This window comes from Bombyx mandarina, chromosome A1 (assembly GCF_030267445.1).
Source record: "Bombyx mandarina strain Sakado chromosome A1, ASM3026744v2".
Lineage (NCBI taxonomy): Eukaryota > Metazoa > Arthropoda > Insecta > Lepidoptera > Bombycidae > Bombyx > Bombyx mandarina.
In genome coordinates, this window is record NC_143234.1 from 22,388,341 (window position 1) to 22,407,485 (window position 19,145).

A 19,145-nucleotide genomic window follows, 5' to 3' on the forward strand; every position below is an offset into this window, starting at 1 on the left:
ACCCAAGGTGTAAAAAAATTACCTAAAATATTCTTTACATCGCCCTGCGAAAACTATCGATGATAGAATAAAGGAATGTACTACGACTTTGTAGAACACATTATTATTTACAAAAAGTGTCGCGACAGCATATTTCTGACTATTATAGTTATGCGGCAATAAGTGTTTTTTTATTTAAAAAAATAAAACAACGTCAAATATCGTTGAAATTTTTGTTAAAGACCCAGGCGGAGCACGAGCTGGCCGCTAATACAATATAAATAAATAAACATTCCACATTAAAAGGCTCTAGATAGGATTTTCTCCCCATACAACATAAAACCCACACGTATAGGAACCACCACAATGACTATTCCAGCCACGGTACAGTCATCCGTTTAGGTGTGACGATAGAAAAGTCACCAGATACCACCCGGTGAGTCCTGAGCTAATTCACCCATCAATGCAATAAAAAATACTCGAGAAAAGAAGTAATTAAATCAGTAGGTATACCGAACTTCTTCAACAATTACACTGATTCGTATTGGGAATCAAACACATTAATCAGGATCACTAACTATTAGTTCAATGAATCTATTATTGGCTTTGAACTTCTTACCTGAAATTGCTTGGAAATTTACCCAATGTTTTGCGGACATTACAAACAAGAAGGTCGCACGTAAACTGCTCACCGTACCCATTTTGAATCTTTTAAAATTAGTGGTCCCGCAGTAGTCGAAATTCGACTATAATTAATTAAAATTATCAGTTTAAACATTAATATGGTTCTATTGTCAAACACTATTATGCTTCTATCTTAAAATTACATATTTCGCCAAGACTAATCTATAGATTAATAATGTTAAAGACAAACAATATTAATCTATTCTCAATTTGACCACAGACTTTAAACAATAACAAAAGTATGACAATTGACAATAAACAAAAAGTATATTTATATGTATGTGTTGTGGCAAATACATGGTAGTATGTGTAATGTTTTTTTTATTGATTTAATGTATGTTAATGCATAATTAAAAAAAAATTAGGGTCCTGCACTTCTTCTCTATTCGACCGCGCAATTTTAGTAAAAAAGTGTACAAACATTTTTGCCTCACGTATTAATCTATACTAGTGGCCCCGCAGTAGTCGAAATTCGACTATAATTAATTTAAATTATAAGTTTAAACATTATTATGGTTCTATTGTCAAACACTATTATAATTCGATAATATAATCACAGTATTCGCCAAAACTGCACTATAGATCAATAATATTAAAGACAAACAATATTAAATCTATTTTCAATTCGACCATAGACTTTAAACAATAACAACAGTAAACAAAGAGTATATTTTGATGTATGTGTTGTGTCAAATACATGGTAGTGTGTGTAATGTTTTCTTTATAGATTTAAAGTATCTTTTATGCATTATTGTAAAAAAATATTAGCATTGTGCACTCCTTCTCTATATTCTCTATAAGTGTGAGAAATTTCATACTCCTCTGTCCGCGCGATTTTCGTAAAAAGGGGTACAAAGTTTTTGCTTCCCGTATTAATAAAATATATAGATATAGAGATATTTGGTATGATATTTTGATATTTGGTAGGCAGCGGCTTGGCTCTGCCCCTGGCATTGCTGAAGTCCATGGGCGACGGTAACCACTCACCATCAGGTGGGCCGTATGCTCGTCTGCCTACAAGGGCAATAAAAAATAAAAAATAAAAAAATAAAAATGAATTGCTGTTCGTTAGTCTCGCTAACACTCGAGAACGGCTGGTCGATTTGGCTAATTTTGGTCTTGAATTATTTGTGGAAGTCCAAAAAAGGTTTAAAAGGTGGAAAAATATGAAAATGCCCGGAATTAAATAAAAATTACAATTTTGTGTTTCCTTTGATGTGTCCCACGTCGGACGGATTCCTTTTGTTTGTTTTAAGTTTATTTTATACAAAAGTTAAGGTCTTTTATTTATCGATTGAGGCACTACGAAGTCAGCCGGGTCAGCTAAAATAAAAATAGTGCCTCTATTTATTATCATTATGCTTATTTGTATTATGAAATTGGCGTGTAAAGATAAAGCGTTCATATTTGTTCTCAACACCGTATGATGGAAGAGAAAGTTTTGGCCCTGCGCCAATCCAGCTGGCAACGCGGAAACAGCACTGCTTCTTATTACATTACTTTTGTTCTGTAAGATTAATTAGTACAGATAATATGAATCGGTTAAGTGAGCCCTTAGAAAGTGAGCCAAAGTAACAAGTAGTATTAAGTACGCACTTTTGTTTCTTACACAAAATTAATGTTATTGTAACTAGCTAATGTTATCTTTGAGATAACGAAAAATCAACAGGTGAAATACTAACTAAATCTAACATTTAACTGAGAATATCGGTCTTGAGAATTCCAATTTCGTTCACCTTTCACTGTATTTTCTTTTCAAGTTTCATAAATATTAATGAATGCGTGTTTTTTGTTTGACTGATTCATTTTTTATCTGTATTGTGAAAAAATCATTTTTTTAAATGCTAATTTTTTTTCTCGAATTTATCACATTGTATCTTTTCATATACGTGCTGTCTAAATCATAAAGCCATAGGGGCTATATTCAATAATGGACGCCCTGCAAATAAAATTGTTCAAGCAGTCGTACACATGCTATACTTGGCTTTTTAAGACCACCGTAGAAAGATAAGCATACAGTGCTCTTGTTCGTCCTTTTATAAAACTAGCCTCTCTGTTTTCGATATTAGTTGTAACCACTACTCATGATTTCCAGGGTTTTATGTCACATGGACAAAAGCCATATTCCCAATCTCTGTTCTGCCAGATTCAACTTTTTCATGGTAGTTTATCTCTAATCGAGGGCATTGTTATCATCATTCCTGTACCAACTCCAGTGTGCCAGTTTAATGTAATTAAAACAGCTGCTTTTCTGTAATTACCAGGGCTTACAAACACCACGATCTATTCGAAGCCCGACAATGCTTAAAACCCAAACTTGTTACCATAAGATATACAATATTTAGTAATGATATTAGACGAATCCTTACTAAGCCGAAACTCGTGGCACCGCTAGCTAGCCTGTTGCCGCAATCTGGTTAGCATAAACACCGGATTATGGTTACATTCCTACTGTTTGTTTAAATTAGATTATTAATTGACTTATTATTTCGTGGGTTGGTATTCAAACAATATTATTCTTTTCAGGTAAAACCGGACTTACGTATTAGTGCTTGGACAGAATTACCAATATCCTATATCTATGTACCGGTTGTAGGCTGTATTGTGGACTTGAATAAGTCGGCATCGCCGCCGTAAGTGCCTGCACCACTACATACCGAAGGGTCAGGTAAGGATTTTTCGTTGTGGTCTTTTTGGGCAGACCAGTATTTGGCCCTTGGCACAATCAAACTACAAATGAAAATTAAATGTCATCCTCATGTTTTAAGATGGCCGCAGTCACGTTGTGAACTCTAAGTACTCTGCGATAACGACTTTAAGCCAAATTGGGAATAAGCTCTCATTTTGGTACTTTATTTGGCGATTGATCAACTAAATACAATTTATATTGTAGGTTTACGACGAAAGGAAGATCTGCCACCGTGCGGGTGATATTTTCTCGGTAGACCGACCGTTCCAATGTTGTCGTTCGGAACTTGTATATATGCAAGCTTATCTTGAGAATGTCGTAAGCGAGATTCAAGCATCTGTCAAATATCTTATGTTCTGTGATGGCTACAGCCACATATATCATAATTAACAAATAACATATAGAAATTAAAGTAAAAGTAACAGTCACATAATTCTGAAAAGTGACCTATGTAATATCAAAAACAAAAGTTCTTCAAGGATTATGTTGAATAGAGTATGAAGCAATATGAAGTAGCTATCTGTGAGTAGGGAAGCCGACTTAAGCCCGGATAGACTCTGTCACCTCGTTCGTGTAGACCTCTCCCATTCCATGACAGGGCTGCTAAATCAGCAGGTTTAGTTTCTGGTAAATTCATGAACAACATTTCAGTGAAAAAGTCTCAAAGCATTACGATTTACGTGGTCACGGCCACGGCTTGAATAGTAATAAATAATTGTAAATAGACATGCTTTAACAAAAACCGACTTCAAATAGAAAAAAAAATTATTCCAAAACAAATTAATATACACTAAAAACAATAATCATCAAAATCGATTGGCGTAATATTGAGTTATTGAGTTATTCATCTATTTGTCGCGCACGTACTTAATGCAAATTTAAGACTTATATGGTTTTCTCATGGATACCATTATCAGAACTGGACTAAATTGAAATGGGACCACACGGGAAGCTTTCTAATAAAAAAAGAAACATCAAAATCGATTCACCCAGTCAAAAGTTATGAGGTAACAAACATAAAAAAAATACTTACAATCGAATTGAGAACCTCCTCCTTTTTTGAAGTCGGTTAAAAATTAACAAATTGAACACAAGATGAACACGCGAAATCTTTATTTTAAATCGCGTCCCGAGTAATTCTTGTTCCCGCTGTTTTAATGGCCACAGAGTGTACGCTCGACTCATCAGTCGCCCGATCTATCTTTAATTGCATCCGAACGACTTTGTAACGATAAAAATCGTCGACGGACGACTCTTGTCAGCGGCTTTCACTGTCCGGCGAGGGTTTTATTAATTTCAACTGTTTAGCTTATCAGTCGATCCAAAGATAAGAAGTCACTTAACTCAGAGCGTTTTAGTGTTAAGTCGCTAGTATTTTAATGAGCAAGATAAGATATCACAAGTATCAGCGTCTTTCTGAAGTCTTTTAGTATGAGGACTTTCTCTTTTCTAGAATTGTCTTCTTTTGCGTTTATATATTAAACTAGCTCAGTGCTCCTGATTGTTTCTCCATTTACTTTTTCTAAAATATGCAACCGATTTTGATACGGTTTTTTGGACAAAAAAATATTATATATAAAAAAAAAATTTGGACAAAATCGTTGAGTTATGGCGAAGTTATGTTAAAATAAGTATTTTTGCTCACTTATATGGCTAAACTTGGACAAGTCTTTACAGTCTTTACTGGTGGTCCTCTTATGAGTCCGCACGGGTAGGTACCACCACCCTGCCTATTTCTGCCGTGATGCAGTAATGCGTTTCGGTTTGAAGGGCGGGGCAGCCGTTGTAACTATACTTGAGACCTTAGAACAGTGATTCTCAACCACTGTTCCGCGGCACTTTTGTGTGCCGCGAAATTTCAAAAGTGTGCCGCCAAATTTTGCCAATATAACTAGTCCCCCACCGAACGTGGTCTCGCCTTGTCGCGGCGGTGGGGCTTAAGCGTGCACCCCGATACCGTGGAGCAGCGTTGTCTGCACAGGGGTGCCGCGAACAAAGAGGACTGCACACCGTGTTCCCGTTTTCCCACCTTTGCTGGACAAAGGGTGCGTGAAGCGGGAGATGGCTCCCTTCTGGAGCCCTCTTGAATGCTAGGCCATGTCCCCGGCAGCTCTTTGGCTGCTAAAGGGGAAGGCCCTCCAGAGGAGGGTACCGGTACGCCGGCGTGGCCACACCGTGGTCAGACGTGTGGGTCTGTCAGTAATGGTAGACCCCACGTGGATGAGAAGTGAACCGGAGGGCACTCCCTTCCGGTCGCTGGTTGCCATGTCCCCGGCTGCCTCTTGGCGGCTACAGGGGAAGGCCCCCCATAGGGGGGTACCGGTTTACCGGCGTGGCTTCGAAGAAGCACACCGCAATCCCTACCGAGTAGGGGACGGGGGCTGCTGCCTAGCAGGAGCCGTGAGGATGCGAACCTCTATAAAAAATGCCCCAATCCCAAGTTTTTGACATCTGACGATGGGATGAATGGCTGGAGGGAGTCTAGTCCCAAGGGTTGTCCCATACCGTAATCCCCACTTGGTGGGGGGCGGGGGCCGCTGCCTAGTAGGGGCCGCGAGGATGCAAACCTCTATAAAAAATGCCCTAATCCTAAGCCTGTGACGTGCCCGGTGATGGGATGAGTGGCTGGAGGGTGTCCAGTCGTGAGGGCCGTCCCAGGGGACCGACCCCTGGTTAAATAACAAAGGAACGAAATTAATGATGGCAAACTTACAAAAAACATTACCCCAGGAGGGTACCACTCTAGGTGGAGAATCCCTCCGTGCTTCCACTTCGGTGGGAGCATGCTGCCCCACGTATTCTGGGGGGGGCAAAGCATGCCACGATGAAGGGGGCTGTGCGACGGGCAGCGGAAAACCCGTCGAACCGAAGTGTGCCAGCGCTGGCTCGACGCGCTCTGCGCTCGTCAGCGACTGCGAGGCGGCTGGCCCGAAAGGGAAAGTTAGGCGGAAGAGAAAGTCAAGGGGAGTTTCTTCCCGCGAAGGGGAGGGGGGGCAAACGTCGTCCTCTGACACGGATGCCCCACCGGAGAAAGTGGTGGTAGTCTCCGATTCGGCCTCTGCCGCGGAGGAGATGCCGCCCCCTAAAGGGAGACCCGCTCGGGGGAAGGGCGCACCGTCACCGGCGCCGTCATCGGCGTCGATGTCTGTCGCCTCGCTGGACGGGCGGACGACAGAAGAGGAGGAGGGCGGTCTTCGGGACCCTGCCTTGGTCATAGGCAGGGCCATGAAGACCGTCAAGTCGTATGCGGCGACCAGTGCCAAAACCAAAGCTGCTGGCCGCAGGCTGCGGGAAGTCGTCTCGCGAGTCTCGAAGGTTCTGCCTTCGGTTGCTTCCGCCAATGACCAGGTGGTGCAGCTGATGGCGGAGAATTCGAGGCTCCGAGCACAGCTACAGGCGCAGCAGCGGCCCGATGGCAAGGTTGCTGCTACCAAGCGGATAGCCGCGACGAGGTCGTCGCCCGCGTTGCCACGTGCCGCTGGGTCGCGAACTCCTCCGGCATCTGTGCCGGCGGTGTCGCCGCTGGTCTCCGGGGTCCCTCGGGGTCCCTGTCCCTCGGCGGCGGCTGGCGACCCGTGGCCCGTGCTGCCACCATCGCGCGCGGTACAGCGGCGTTCGCGTCTCCCGTCGCCGCGGTCTAAGGAGGCGACGGCCGTCGAGCGGCAGCAGGGATCCGCGGGGCCACGGATCTTGGGCCTGCCGGAACCGAATTGCTACAGCCTGGACGAGATTATCGACCGCACCGTCCAGGCTGTAATGGAAAGGCTGGGTGGCGGGCTGGCGGCTCTCGAGGCGAAGCGTGTTGTCTCTGGTGACGCTGAGCGGCCTGCGTCTACACCTGCCGCGGTGTTGGGTGCTGCGGTGACCCGCTCCACCCCCGTACAGGCTCCAGCCACTAGGGCGGGCCCGGGGCGAGACAGAGCCAAGCGGGGGGGCGGCGCTAATGCGAAGTGCACATCGCAGGCGCCTCAACCCCGTCCGCTGCCTCCGCCCCCGTCTAACATGGACGAGGGGTGGAATGTGGTGGCCCGGCGGGGTGCCAAGAGGGCCGTACCGACAGCTCCGCAAGTGGACGGAGCACCGGCCACCGCGGCGTCTCAGGCTGCTCCCCAACAGGGTCGAGCGCCTGTGGCCGCCAAGAAAAAGAAGACGAAGAAGAAGTCGTCGCGCGCGCCGCGGTCGGCGGCAGTGGTCTTAACGCTGCTGCCGGCCGCCGAGGCCAAGGGCATGTCATACGGAGATGTAATCTCCCGGGCGCGCGCGGCTATTGATCTGGACGAGATCGGGGCGGGGGAGGGCCTCCGCTGTAGGCTGACGGCCAATGGGGCCAAGCTACTAGAGTGTCCCGGTGCCGATAGTTCCGGCATCGCGGAGCGTCTGGCGGCGAAGCTCCGTACGGTTCTGCCTGAGGAGGAGGTTCGAGTGCACAGGCCGGTCAAAATGGCTGAATTGAGAGTGACCGGCCTGGACGACTGCACCACTAAGGATGAGGTGGCGGCGGCTATTGCCGCCCGGGGCAACTGCGCCCTGGAGAATATAACTGTAGGCGAGCTGCGCCTCGGTTATACCGGGGCTGGCTCTGTTTGGGTGCGTTGCCCGGTAGAGGCGGCCACCTCCTTGGCTGCTCCTCCGCCCGGGAGACCGTCGGGGGAACCGGGCAGGTTGCGCGTGGGCTGGATAGCGGCCCGCGTGCGCCTTCTCGAACCACGCGCCTGGCGGTGCCTCAGATGCTTCAGCACTGGGCACTGCCTCGCTAAATGCGTGAGTGCGGTTGACCGCAGCGGATTGTGCTTTCGCTGTGGTCAGCCTGGACACAAGGCGGCCGTGTGCTCGGCTGCGCCGCATTGCTTATTATGTGCGGCGGCCGGGCGCAAGGCTGACCACCGGGCCGGGGGCAAGGCCTGCCCTCCGGCCAGCAAGAATGCAGAACGAAATCGGCGCCGCCAAGCTAAGCGGCGTCAAAAGAAGCGGCGCCGGCCGGCACTTTGTCCCCCGCTGAGGCGTTCGCGCCCGATAGCGGGGGCAATGGAGTAGGGGAGGGAGCGATGGATGTGGTTCAGCCTTAATGGATCACACCTATCGCTTCCTGCAGGGAAACTTGAACCACTCCGCTGGGGCTCAGGACATGTTGCTCCAAACCATGGCGGAGTGGTCAATTGACGTGGCTGTGGTCGCCGAGCCATACTTCGTTCCCCCAGCGGATGACTGTTGGTTTGGGGACGTTGATGGCTTGGCGGCCATACATATCAGAAGAACCGCGATGGTCCCCCCCCTGGCGATGGTGACCAGGGGCCCCGGGATCGTCGCGGTACAATTAGAGAATATCGTCGTGATCGGGGTGTACTTTTCTCCGAATCGGCCTACCGTCGAGTTCGAGCGGTTCCTGGACGGGCTAGAGGTGATCGCTCGTCAACTCGCTCCGCGTTCAGTGATACTGGCGGGGGACTTCAATGCGAAGTCTGTCGCTTGGGGTTCCCCATTCACGGACGCTCGTGGTAGGCTGCTGGAGGAGTGGGCGGTCGCGGTCGGTCTCTGTATCGTTAATAGGGGCTCGATCGCGACTTGCGTGCGGTGGACGGGCGAGTCTATCGTGGACTTGACGTTCGCGAGCTCGCCCGTCGCACGGCGCATCCTCGGCTGGAGAGTGGTGGTGGGGGCGGAATCGTTGTCCGATCACCGGTATATCCGGTACGATCTTTCTGCCCCCGCGCCGACGCCGGCTGCAGGTGCCCGCGGGGTTGACCCCCCGCAGAGTGCATCCCGGTCATTCCCTAGGTGGGCACTGAAGCTCCTGAACAGGGAGCTCCTGGTGGAGGCCTCTATGGTGGCGGCGTGGGCGCCCAAGCGCCCACAACCTGTCCATGTGGAAACCGAGGCCGAATGGTTCCGGGGCGCGATGCACCGCATATGTGATGCCTCGATGCCCCGGGTCGGCCCTCGGCATTCTGGACGGCGACAGTCGCCCTGGTGGTCGCCCGAAATTGCAAGACTGCGTGCGGTCTCCATCCGGGCGAGCCGCCAGTGCACTAGACACCGCCGTCGCCGCCGCCTGCGGCGCGACGAGCCTGTCGCGTTCGCGGAGGAGGAAGCTCGGCTGCACCGCGAATATCGCGCTGCGAAGGACGCCCTGCGGCTGGCCATCAGGCGGGCCAAGGAACAGAGCATGGAGAGACTCTTGGAGGCGCTCGAAGCGGGTCCGTGGGGGAGCCCATACAAATTGGTACGCGGCAAGTTACGCCCGTGGGCCCCCTCTATGACTGAGCGCCTCCAGCCTCAGCAGCTGCGGGACATCGTTTCGGCGTTGTTCCCGCAGGAGCGGGAGGGTTTTGTCCCTCCCGCTATGGGCGGGCCGTCTGACACCGTCGACGGCCAAGCTCCTGCTGAGGTGCCCCGTATTACCGAGGCAGAGTTCCGGGTGGCCGTTGTCAAGATGACTGCGAAAGACACGGCCCCCGGCCCGGACGGAGTCCACGGCCGGGTATTGGCCTTGGCCCTCGGTGCCCTGGGGGACCGGCTCCTTGAGCTATATAATGGCTGCTTGGAGTCGGGACGGTTTCCGTCGCTCTGGCGGACGGGTAGACTTGTGTTGTTGAGGAAGGAGGGGCGCCCGGTGGATACAGCCGCCGGGTATCGTCCTATCGTACTGCTGGACGAGGCGGGAAAATTGCTGGAACGTATTCTGGCTGCCCGCATCGTTCGGCACCTGGTCGGGGTGGGGCCTGACCTGTCGGCGGAGCAGTACGGCTTCCGGGAGGGCCGTTCGACCGTGGATGCAATTCTTCGCGTGCGGTCCCTCTCAGACGAGGCCGTTTCTCGGGGTGGGGTGGCGCTGGCGGTGTCTCTTGACATCGCCAACGCATTTAACACTCTGCCCTGGACCGTGATAGGGGGGGCACTGGAGAGGCATGGAGTGCCCCTCTACCTCCGCCGGCTGGTTGGGTCCTATTTGTGGGCCGGTCGTATGTACCGGGTACGGTGGGACCCTTCATCGTTTTCCGGTCGTGCGTGGTGTTCCGCAGGGGTCGGTTCTCGGCCCCCTCTTGTGGAATATCGGGTACGACTGGGTGCTGAGGGGCGCCCTCCTCCCGGGCCTCCGCGTTATCTGTTACGCGGACGACACGTTGGTCGTGGCCCGGGGGGATGATTATAGGGAGTCTGCCCGTCTCGCCACAGCGGGAGTGGCCCTCGTCGTCGGAAGGATAAGGAGGCTGGGTCTCGACGTGGCGCTCAATAAATCCGAGGCTCTGTGGTTTCACGGGCCGCGGGGGGCGCCACCCGTTGACACCCACATCGTGGTTGGAGGCGTCCGGATAGGGGTCGGGGTGCAGTTGAAGTACCTCGGCCTCGTGTTGGACAGCCGGTGGGCTTTTCGTGCTCACTTTGCGGAGCTGGTTCCCCGATTGATGGGGACGGCCGGTTCTTTGAGCCGGCTGCTCCCGAATATTGGGGGACCGGATCAGGTTGTGCGCCGCCTCTACGCGGGGGTGGTGCGATCGATGGCCCTGTACGGTGCACCTGTGTGGGCTGAGCCGCGTAACCGGGCCACTATGGCTCGGTTCCTGCGCCGGCCGCAGCGCACCGTTGCCATCAGGGTCATTCGCGGATATCGCACCGTCTCCTTCGAGGCGGCGTGTGTTTTGGCGGGGACGCCGCCATGGGAGCTGGAGGCGGAGTCGCTCGCTGCCGACTATCGGTGGCGCAGCGAGCTTCGTGCTCGGGGCGTGGCGCGTCTCCCCGAAAGTGAGCTGCGGGCGCGGAAGGCCCATTCTCGGCGGTCCGTGCTCGAGTCGTGGTCGAGGCGATTGGCCAACCCCGCGTGGGGGCTACGGACCGTCGAGGCGGTTTACCCGGTCTTTGATGACTGGGTGAATCGTGGCGAAGGACGTCTCACCTTTCGTCTGGTGCAGGTGCTGACCGGGCACGGATGCTTCGGGAAGTACCTGCGCCGGATAGGGGCTGAGCCGACGACGAGGTGTCACCATTGTGGACACGACCTGGACACGGCGGAGCATACGCTCGCTGTCTGCCCCGCTTGGGAGGTGCAGCGCCGTGTCCTGGTCGCAAAGATAGGACCTGACTTGTCGCTGCCTGGCGTCGTGGCGTCGATGCTTGGCAGCGATGAGTCATGGAAGGCTATGCTCGACTTCTGCGAGTGCACCATCTCGCAGAAGGAGGCGGCGGGGCGAGTGAGGGAAAGCTCTCCTCACTACGCAGAAACCCGCCGCCGCCGAGCAGGGGGTCGGGACCGGGGTCGTATCCGTGACCTGGCCCCCTAAGAGCTAGGGGTCCCACCCGTTTTGTGCGGGGAGGGACCCAGACGTGGGGTGGCGTGCTCTGCACGCTCACCCGCAATAGGAAGCCGGGTGATGGTAGACCGCGTTCCCCCGACCGCTCTGGGGGAAGGTGTAACGCGGCGCCATCAAAGCGGGCTCTCGGCCCGCTGAACGAGGGAACCGGTGGTCGTGTCGCTGGCGGCCACCGGTCCGGCGTCCGTGGGACGGTGGGATGGATGTAATGTGCTCTGCGTCAACCCTGTCCCGCCGTTTCAATGGCCCCGACTGGGCTCCGGCCCGGTCCGAGGTAGGGCGCCGGTTGTGAGCGGCAGGAGTTTTTAGTGAGGTTCAACTCCCACATACCCCACCTGCCGCGCGGGTGGGGATCCGGCGATTTTCTCCTGTAGAAAAAAAAAAAAAAAAAAAAATATAACTAGTCAGGTCATAAGTATTGTCACACAGTAAAAACTTTTCTTTTAGAATGCTGGCCACAAAAAAGTTTATTGAATTCGAATTTCGAATTGTTCATGAAAATAAAAATGTATACTTTTAGAATTTTACTCATTTTTAAATATGGAGTGGACGCTTAAAGAAGACCGTGTTGCAGTTATTGCGTTGCATCGTTGCGGTTACGCGCCAATTCAAATTTTTAACATACTGAAAAATTTGAATATAACCAAAAGATTCGTTTATCGTACCATCAAACGATACAATGAAGACTCTAGTGTAGATGACAGGTCAAGAAGTGGTCGCCCTCGGTCTGTTAGGACTCCAGCAGTGATAAAAGCTGTGAAGGCGCGAATTCAAAGAAATCCCAAACGTAAGCAGAAACTGTTGGCCCTTCAGATGGGGTTAAGCAGAACCACGGTGAAAAGGGTGTTAAATGAAGACTTAGGGCTTCGGGCATATCGAAGAAAAACAGGACATCATTTGAATGCTCGTCTAATGGACCTGAGACTGAAGAGATGCCGCGCTTTGTTATAGCGGTACGCGGGAAAAAAAATTCGGGAAATTCTTTTTTCGGATAAAAAAAATTTTACCGTAGAAGTGAGCTACAACAAACAAAATGATAAGGTGTACGCACACAGTAGTGAAGAAGCGAGCAACCGTATTCTGCGTGTCCAACGAGGTCATTTTCCATCCTCGCTCATGGTATGGTTGGGAGTTTCTTATTGGGGCTTAACAGAGGTACATTTTTGTGAGAAAGGTGTAAAAACGAATGCAGTTGTGTATCAAAATACAGTCCTGACGAACCTTGTGGAACCTGTTTCTCATACCATGTTCAATAACAGGCACTGGGTATTCCAACAAGATTCGGCGCCAGCTCATAGAGCGAAGAGCACACAAGACTGGCTGGCGGCGCGTGAAATCGACTTCATCCGGCACGAAGACTGGCCCTCCTCCAGTCCAGATTTGAATCCGTTAGATTACAAGATATGGCAACACTTGGAGGAAAAGGCGTGCTCAAAGCCTCATCCCAATTTTGAGTCACTCAGGACATCCTTGATTAAGGCAGCCGCCGATATTGACATGGACCTCGTTCGTGCTGCGATAGACGACTGGCCGCGCAGATTGAAGGCCTGTATTCAAAATCACGGAGGTCATTTTGAACAAACTTTAGTGTCATAAGAATCTATGTTTTGTTAAGTTCATTTTGGTATATGAATGGTTACATAATGAATAAACTTGTTTCAATTATTTTACATTAAACATGTGACAGAATTTATGACCTGACTAGGTATAATGATGTTAATATTATTAAATTATATCAAATAAGATTTTTTTATTATTACTTGTAATTAATCCCTTTTTAAACGTTTAAATATTATTAAAGCATATATTAGTTTATTTCGTATATTTAATGGTTTTTTATAAACGTTTTATGCAGTGTTTTGATCCGTGAGAATGGGATTATCGACAATCCGAACGGCCCTCTTCTGTATGGAGTCAAATGGAAGAAGCTGGTATTTGGGAGCCCCGGCCCAGAGATGGGAGCAGTACTCCACGCGAGGCCGGACTTGTGCTTATAAAGCAAAAGTCTTTGTCCAGGCGTGAAGTACCGCTTTGCTCTGTTGAGGACTCCCAGCATTTTGGACGCCAACTTGGCTTTGCCTTCCAAATGACTCCGAAACTGGACATCGCTCGAAATGTCGACCCCAAGTATCCCGATACTCTCGGAAGGTTGCAGGGATACTCCTTGGAATTGCGGCGCCATGACAAAGGGGTCCTTCTTCGCAGTGAACGCGCAAACTTGTGTCTTTATCGGGTCTATGGGCTCTAGTAACCACTTAACACCAAGTGGGCTGTGAGCTCGTCCATCCATCTAATCAATAAAAATAAAATAAAAAAAGAGTAGTCGGGAAGCTGCGGGCGAAAATATACTATAAGATAATTTTTCTTTTCAAAAGTATCAATTTATATTTCATAAGCTATTTCTCAGAAGTACTTATTGGGAGATCACTTACATCCCACCCACGTTTCAATCAGCTTCTAGGACATTCATTTGAAGGTCAGTCCCGTGCTTAATTGGCTTCTGATGAGTTAGATGAACCGAAATCAATTGATTTGTATTTACCGGAGCCGTCGGGTGGTATCGTTAATTGGATTTCAAATTTTTTTCGTATCTGACTCTTCTAGACAACGGCTTATTCTTGACCTTCGTGCCAATAGAGGCGACCGTAAAAAAAACTATGAGGAATCTGTCATAATATTTTTGTGTATGTATTTGTAACTTAATATTTTCATTGCACCTACCACTATTTACTCTACACTACCTTTGGTGCACTAGTAGAGAATGCCTTAGGCATTAAGTCCGCCAATGTAAACTTTACATGCATGAAGAATTGTTGTCTATATAGTTTTTGAAATGCTTGCTGTTATAAGCATTATATTATACGTTTTTTTTATTGCTTAGGTTGATGGACGAGCTCAAAACCAACCTGGTGTTAAGCGGTTACTGGAGCGCATAGACATCTACAACGTAAGTGCGTTACCCACCTTGAGATATAAATTCTAAGGTCTCAGTATAGTTACAGCGGCTGCCCCACCCTTCAAACCGAAACGCATTACTGCTTCACGACACAAATAGACAGGGTGGTGGTACCTATCCGCGCGGACTCACAAGAGGTCCTACCACCTGTATAGTTTTTATTTTTATTCTCATCATACGCAATAGAAACATCAAATGTTGAATTCGAAAGATGAAATAGGTAATGGATTTATAATACCTTTAATGTCTAAAGATATGTCCTGACGTATTTGGGTGATGTGTTTCCGAAATTCTTGTACCTGTAACAGATAAAAACTTACTATATTTACATTTTATAATATTACTAGCTGACCCGGCAGACTTCGTAAATAAAAGACCTAAACTTTTGTATAAAATAAACTTAAAACAAACAAAAGGAATCCGTCCGACGGGGGACACATCAAAGTAAAAACAAAACTGTTATTTTTATTTCATTCCGAGCATTTTCATATTTATCTACCTTTTAAACCTTCTCTGGACTTCCACAAAGAATTTAAGACCAAAATTAGCCAAATCGGTCCAGCCGTTCCCGAGTTTTAGCGAGACTAACGAACAGCAATTCATTTTTATATATATAGATAATATTATTAAATTTTATTGGTAAAAGAAAAAATACATCGAGTGGCGAAAGGCTATTTGGTTTAAGCGACATTTCGCTTAAGACGCAACATTTATCTTTGCAATTAAAACTGCGTTTTATTTGGTATTTAGCATCAACAGTTCGATGTTTTTAATTGAACTTCAATTAACTCCAATGAAATAGCTGAAGAAGTTTTTTTGGTTATTTAATTTTTTCAAATTTTTATACTTTAAATGACTCTCCTGTAAAGTTGCAAAAATTGTCACTAAATTTAACCTTTATCCCTCGATATATAGATTACTCAGACTTTGATTAGCAATACGATTATTATAATATTACATTCATTATAAATCAGTATAGAAACTAACCTATAACGATTCTTATCAGCCTTGCAAACCTTATAACACTTGTAGCGGTAGCTAATATAGATAAATAATAGTTTAAAAAAACTAAAAAAAATATGCTTTAATACAAAATCCAACTAATAAATTGAAAATAAATTTGAATTAAAAATAGTATATGAAAAAATGATTTTATTTTAAAAAAAGCGTGGGATGCTTTTCAGGATATTATCAAAATAACCCTTCTAATCATATCTGTTCATAAAATATTTATAACTACTGATACTACTGATACTGATACTGAACTATGTTATTGTTTTTTGTTTAAGTTTTTTATAAGGTACTTTCATTCAAAAATCCTTTAGCAATTTCCGCAAAATAATGTGAAAATAAACTCAGCACTAAAACAAACTTGTAGTGGGTACTAATGATTACGTTCCGAGTCTCACTAATGAGAGTCGCACACGTGCTGTTTTAGTAGTTCCATTGTGGTTGTTTCTAGTTCCACGATGTGCCTTGTACGTTATACGACAATAGTTTGCGTCTAAGGAACAGAAGTACGCGAACCTTTGTCAAAACTTAGGCGTCTTTAGATGATGAGCTGAATCTTACTGGCGGTAGAGCGTCTTGTGAGTACGCACGGGTAGGTTCCACCGCCCTGTCTATTGTTGCCGCGAAACACTAATGCGTTTCGGCTTGAAGCAGCCGTTTACTGTAAAACTAAGACTTAGAACTCATGTCGCGAGGTGGTCGGTGGCATTTATATTATTGATGTCTATAGACTGCGGTATCCGCTTAACACCAGGTGGACCGTGATATCGTCCATCGATCTAAGTAACAACAAAAAAGATCTAACGAAAAACCCGAATCAAACTTTTCAGCCAACATTATATATGATTTTTTTCAGTATTTAATAAACAAATTATTACCAAAACTGTTTCAACAGAGTACCTACTCGCCATTGAAAATTATATCATATTTTCTGTTCTCAATATTGAAACTTTTGTTGTCGCTATTTCATTAGCAGTCTTATTCAGAATAAATTAATTAATTATCGGAGCTTTATACATCCGTTGTAAGAAGAATATCAAACAATGTCATTCATATGGTTTATTATCTTTTTCACATTCTTACGTGCTCTATGGAAATCTTTCGATAATCTATTTAATAAATATAAATAAAATTTTATGTTTAAGGAGTATCTGTTTGTAATAATGAAATAACCGATTTTTACTACACGCATATGAATATATAGTATACGATACATAGACAAAAATATATTTTTTTACAATTTTTGTCTGTCTGTCTGTCTGTTTGACGAGACTTTCACTGATAGATAGCTGATGATATAAGGAGTAACTTAGGCTCCTTTAGCGGCGTTACCCGCGGTACGACAATAACCGCGGGTAGCATCGGACTCAGCTATCAATAAAAAAATTTAATGTTTCCGAAGCGAAGCAAGGGCGGGTCGCTAATAATTCCTAAAATTGCTTTTACCATCCCCTGGCTACCTGGGAGACGAGTGAGAAGTATTACGGAGTAGGTCAAGACAGGGCCACTTCTAAAAAAATATTTAAAAGAAAACATATTTAAGTAAGATCCTGTAAGTGACAAAAAGACGCGAAAACCACAAAAACGCTTGAGAGTTTAACCACACAAAAAACCCGGTTAAAAAGCGAATTTCCATCAAAGTAAACACAGTTCTTCAAGCCTTTCTGTTCCTTTACAGCGAGGCTGCCTTCAAGAGATACTTCAGTTAGAAATAGGGTTAAGCGTCGCCTCTACAGGTGGATTGGGGACTTTGTACATTTTCCTCTAGTTATGAAACTTAGAGTGGGGTAAAACTGCTGCGTCCGGAGATTTCATAATTAGAATCTTTATCTCATTATTCTCTTTTGGTAGTTATATCTCTGTACTGAAACCCTGAAATGCTGATACCCTCGAACCGCTGGCTAGGCAGCTTAGTAGCTTAGTTAGTAGTAGGCAGCAGCTCGGCTCTGCCCCTGGCATTGCTGAAGTCCATGGGCGACGGTAACCACTCACCATCAGGTGGGCCGTGTGCTCGCCTAAAAGGGCAATAAAAAAAATTAGAAGGTCCGAGGTAGACTTTAGAGGAGACCGGAGAACAGTCAGTAGAGAGTGAACTGTCTTACAGTACGGGTGCGGCTGCCGGGGTTATCCTCATAGTTATGTATATCATCCATCTATATGTTATACTATTATAAATCAAATTAAATAGTTCGTATCCTAAAAGTTTCCTTTTTTAACTTCAGAGTAAATTCCCATAACAATACCATCCAATTTGGTAGATAGATCCTCACGATACAGCCGCGGCCTAGTGTGAGGAATATATCCAGACTATATTAGCGCTGGGTGGGTGGTGCGATTACCTCCGAACGGTGGTCGGCAAGAAGTGGATGAGGGGAGCCGTAGACCGGGCTCAGTGGTGTGGATTGGGAGAGGCCTATGTCCAGCAGTGGACGATTGTGGGCTGTTGATGATGATGATGATGATGATATTAGCGTACATTATATTACATATATCCAGTTTAAGAAGATTCTCGATTCGGAGGCTAAATATTGATTGATAATGATATGGAATGCTGCAGAACTTAAAAAACAATAAAATACTTAATTGCGTTTTCTGTGATATCATAAGACAACAACATTTAAAGCCCTTTTAAAATTAATATTTTAAACAGTTTGAATACAAAACTGAACTCTCTTTTCACTCAATGATAGACAGGTGAGGGATTCCGTCTTAGAAAAATCTTTTTTTAAAACAAAAGTGTTTTAAAGGTTTTTTTTATTTATTTTTTATTCCCCTTGTAGGCAGACGAGCGTACGGCCCACCTGATGGTGAGTGGTTACCGTCGCCCATGGACTTCAGCAATGCCAGGGGCAGAGCCAAGCCGCTGCCTACCGATGATAAAGGGTTTTCTTTACATATTTAAAAAAAAATCCTACGAACCTTGGATTATAATTTTGAACAGCAAAGCCCATTTGAAAGGATTATGTAACGGTCCAAGAACGCAGTCTGTGTTACGTCATCTAGAATGCATGTGCTCGAGATGCGAGCTGAATCGTAATAAACCAGTCCGTGAATTCCTGTAGCACAAGGCTTTTATTTGCTTTCTTTTATTGCACTGGATAGGCGAATACATACGACTCAATCAATAGAGAGCTCTGTCTCGTGACCATGTGATCTGAAGTTGGGAATGCATTGAAATAATTTGTAACTGGATCGCGCCATTGCTCTGCGATATTGTTTTTTTTTTATTGCTTAGATGGGTGGACGAGCTCACAGCCCACCTGATGCTAAGCGGTTACTGGAGCCCATAGACATCTACGACGTAAATGCGCCACCCACCTTGAAATATAAGTTCTAAGGTCTCAGTATAGTTACAATAGCTACCTCACCCTTCAAACCGAAACGCATTACTGCTTCACGGCAGAAATAGGCGGGGTGATGGTACCTACCCGTGCGGACTCACAAGATGTCCTACCACCAGTAATTACGCAAATTATAATTTTCGGGTTTCATTTTTATTACACGATGTTATTCCTTCACC

The 19,145-nt window shown here is 46.6% G+C and overlaps 2 protein-coding genes across 3 annotated transcripts in view; both read right to left on the reverse strand.

The window, feature by feature from the left end:
- LOC114241703 (uncharacterized) overlaps window positions 1-19,145 on the reverse strand; it is a 161,770-nt gene that overhangs the window by 104,204 nt on the left and 38,421 nt on the right. The window contains exon 2 of one of the 2 annotated variants that reach the window (XM_028172624.2): window positions 14,853-14,913. The exons of the other annotated variant lie outside the window; for it this stretch is intronic. The gene's annotated coding sequence lies outside the window, so the exon portion shown is untranslated. The remainder of the gene's footprint in view (window positions 1-14,852; window positions 14,914-19,145) is intronic. 2 annotated transcript variants of the gene reach the window in all.
- On the reverse strand, window positions 4,862-6,918 carry LOC149499652 (uncharacterized). The gene has a single exon (XM_089739433.1). The coding sequence runs from the start codon at window positions 6,577-6,579 to the stop codon at window positions 5,713-5,715; it is 867 nt and encodes a 288-aa protein (XP_089595559.1). The 5' UTR covers window positions 6,580-6,918; the 3' UTR covers window positions 4,862-5,712.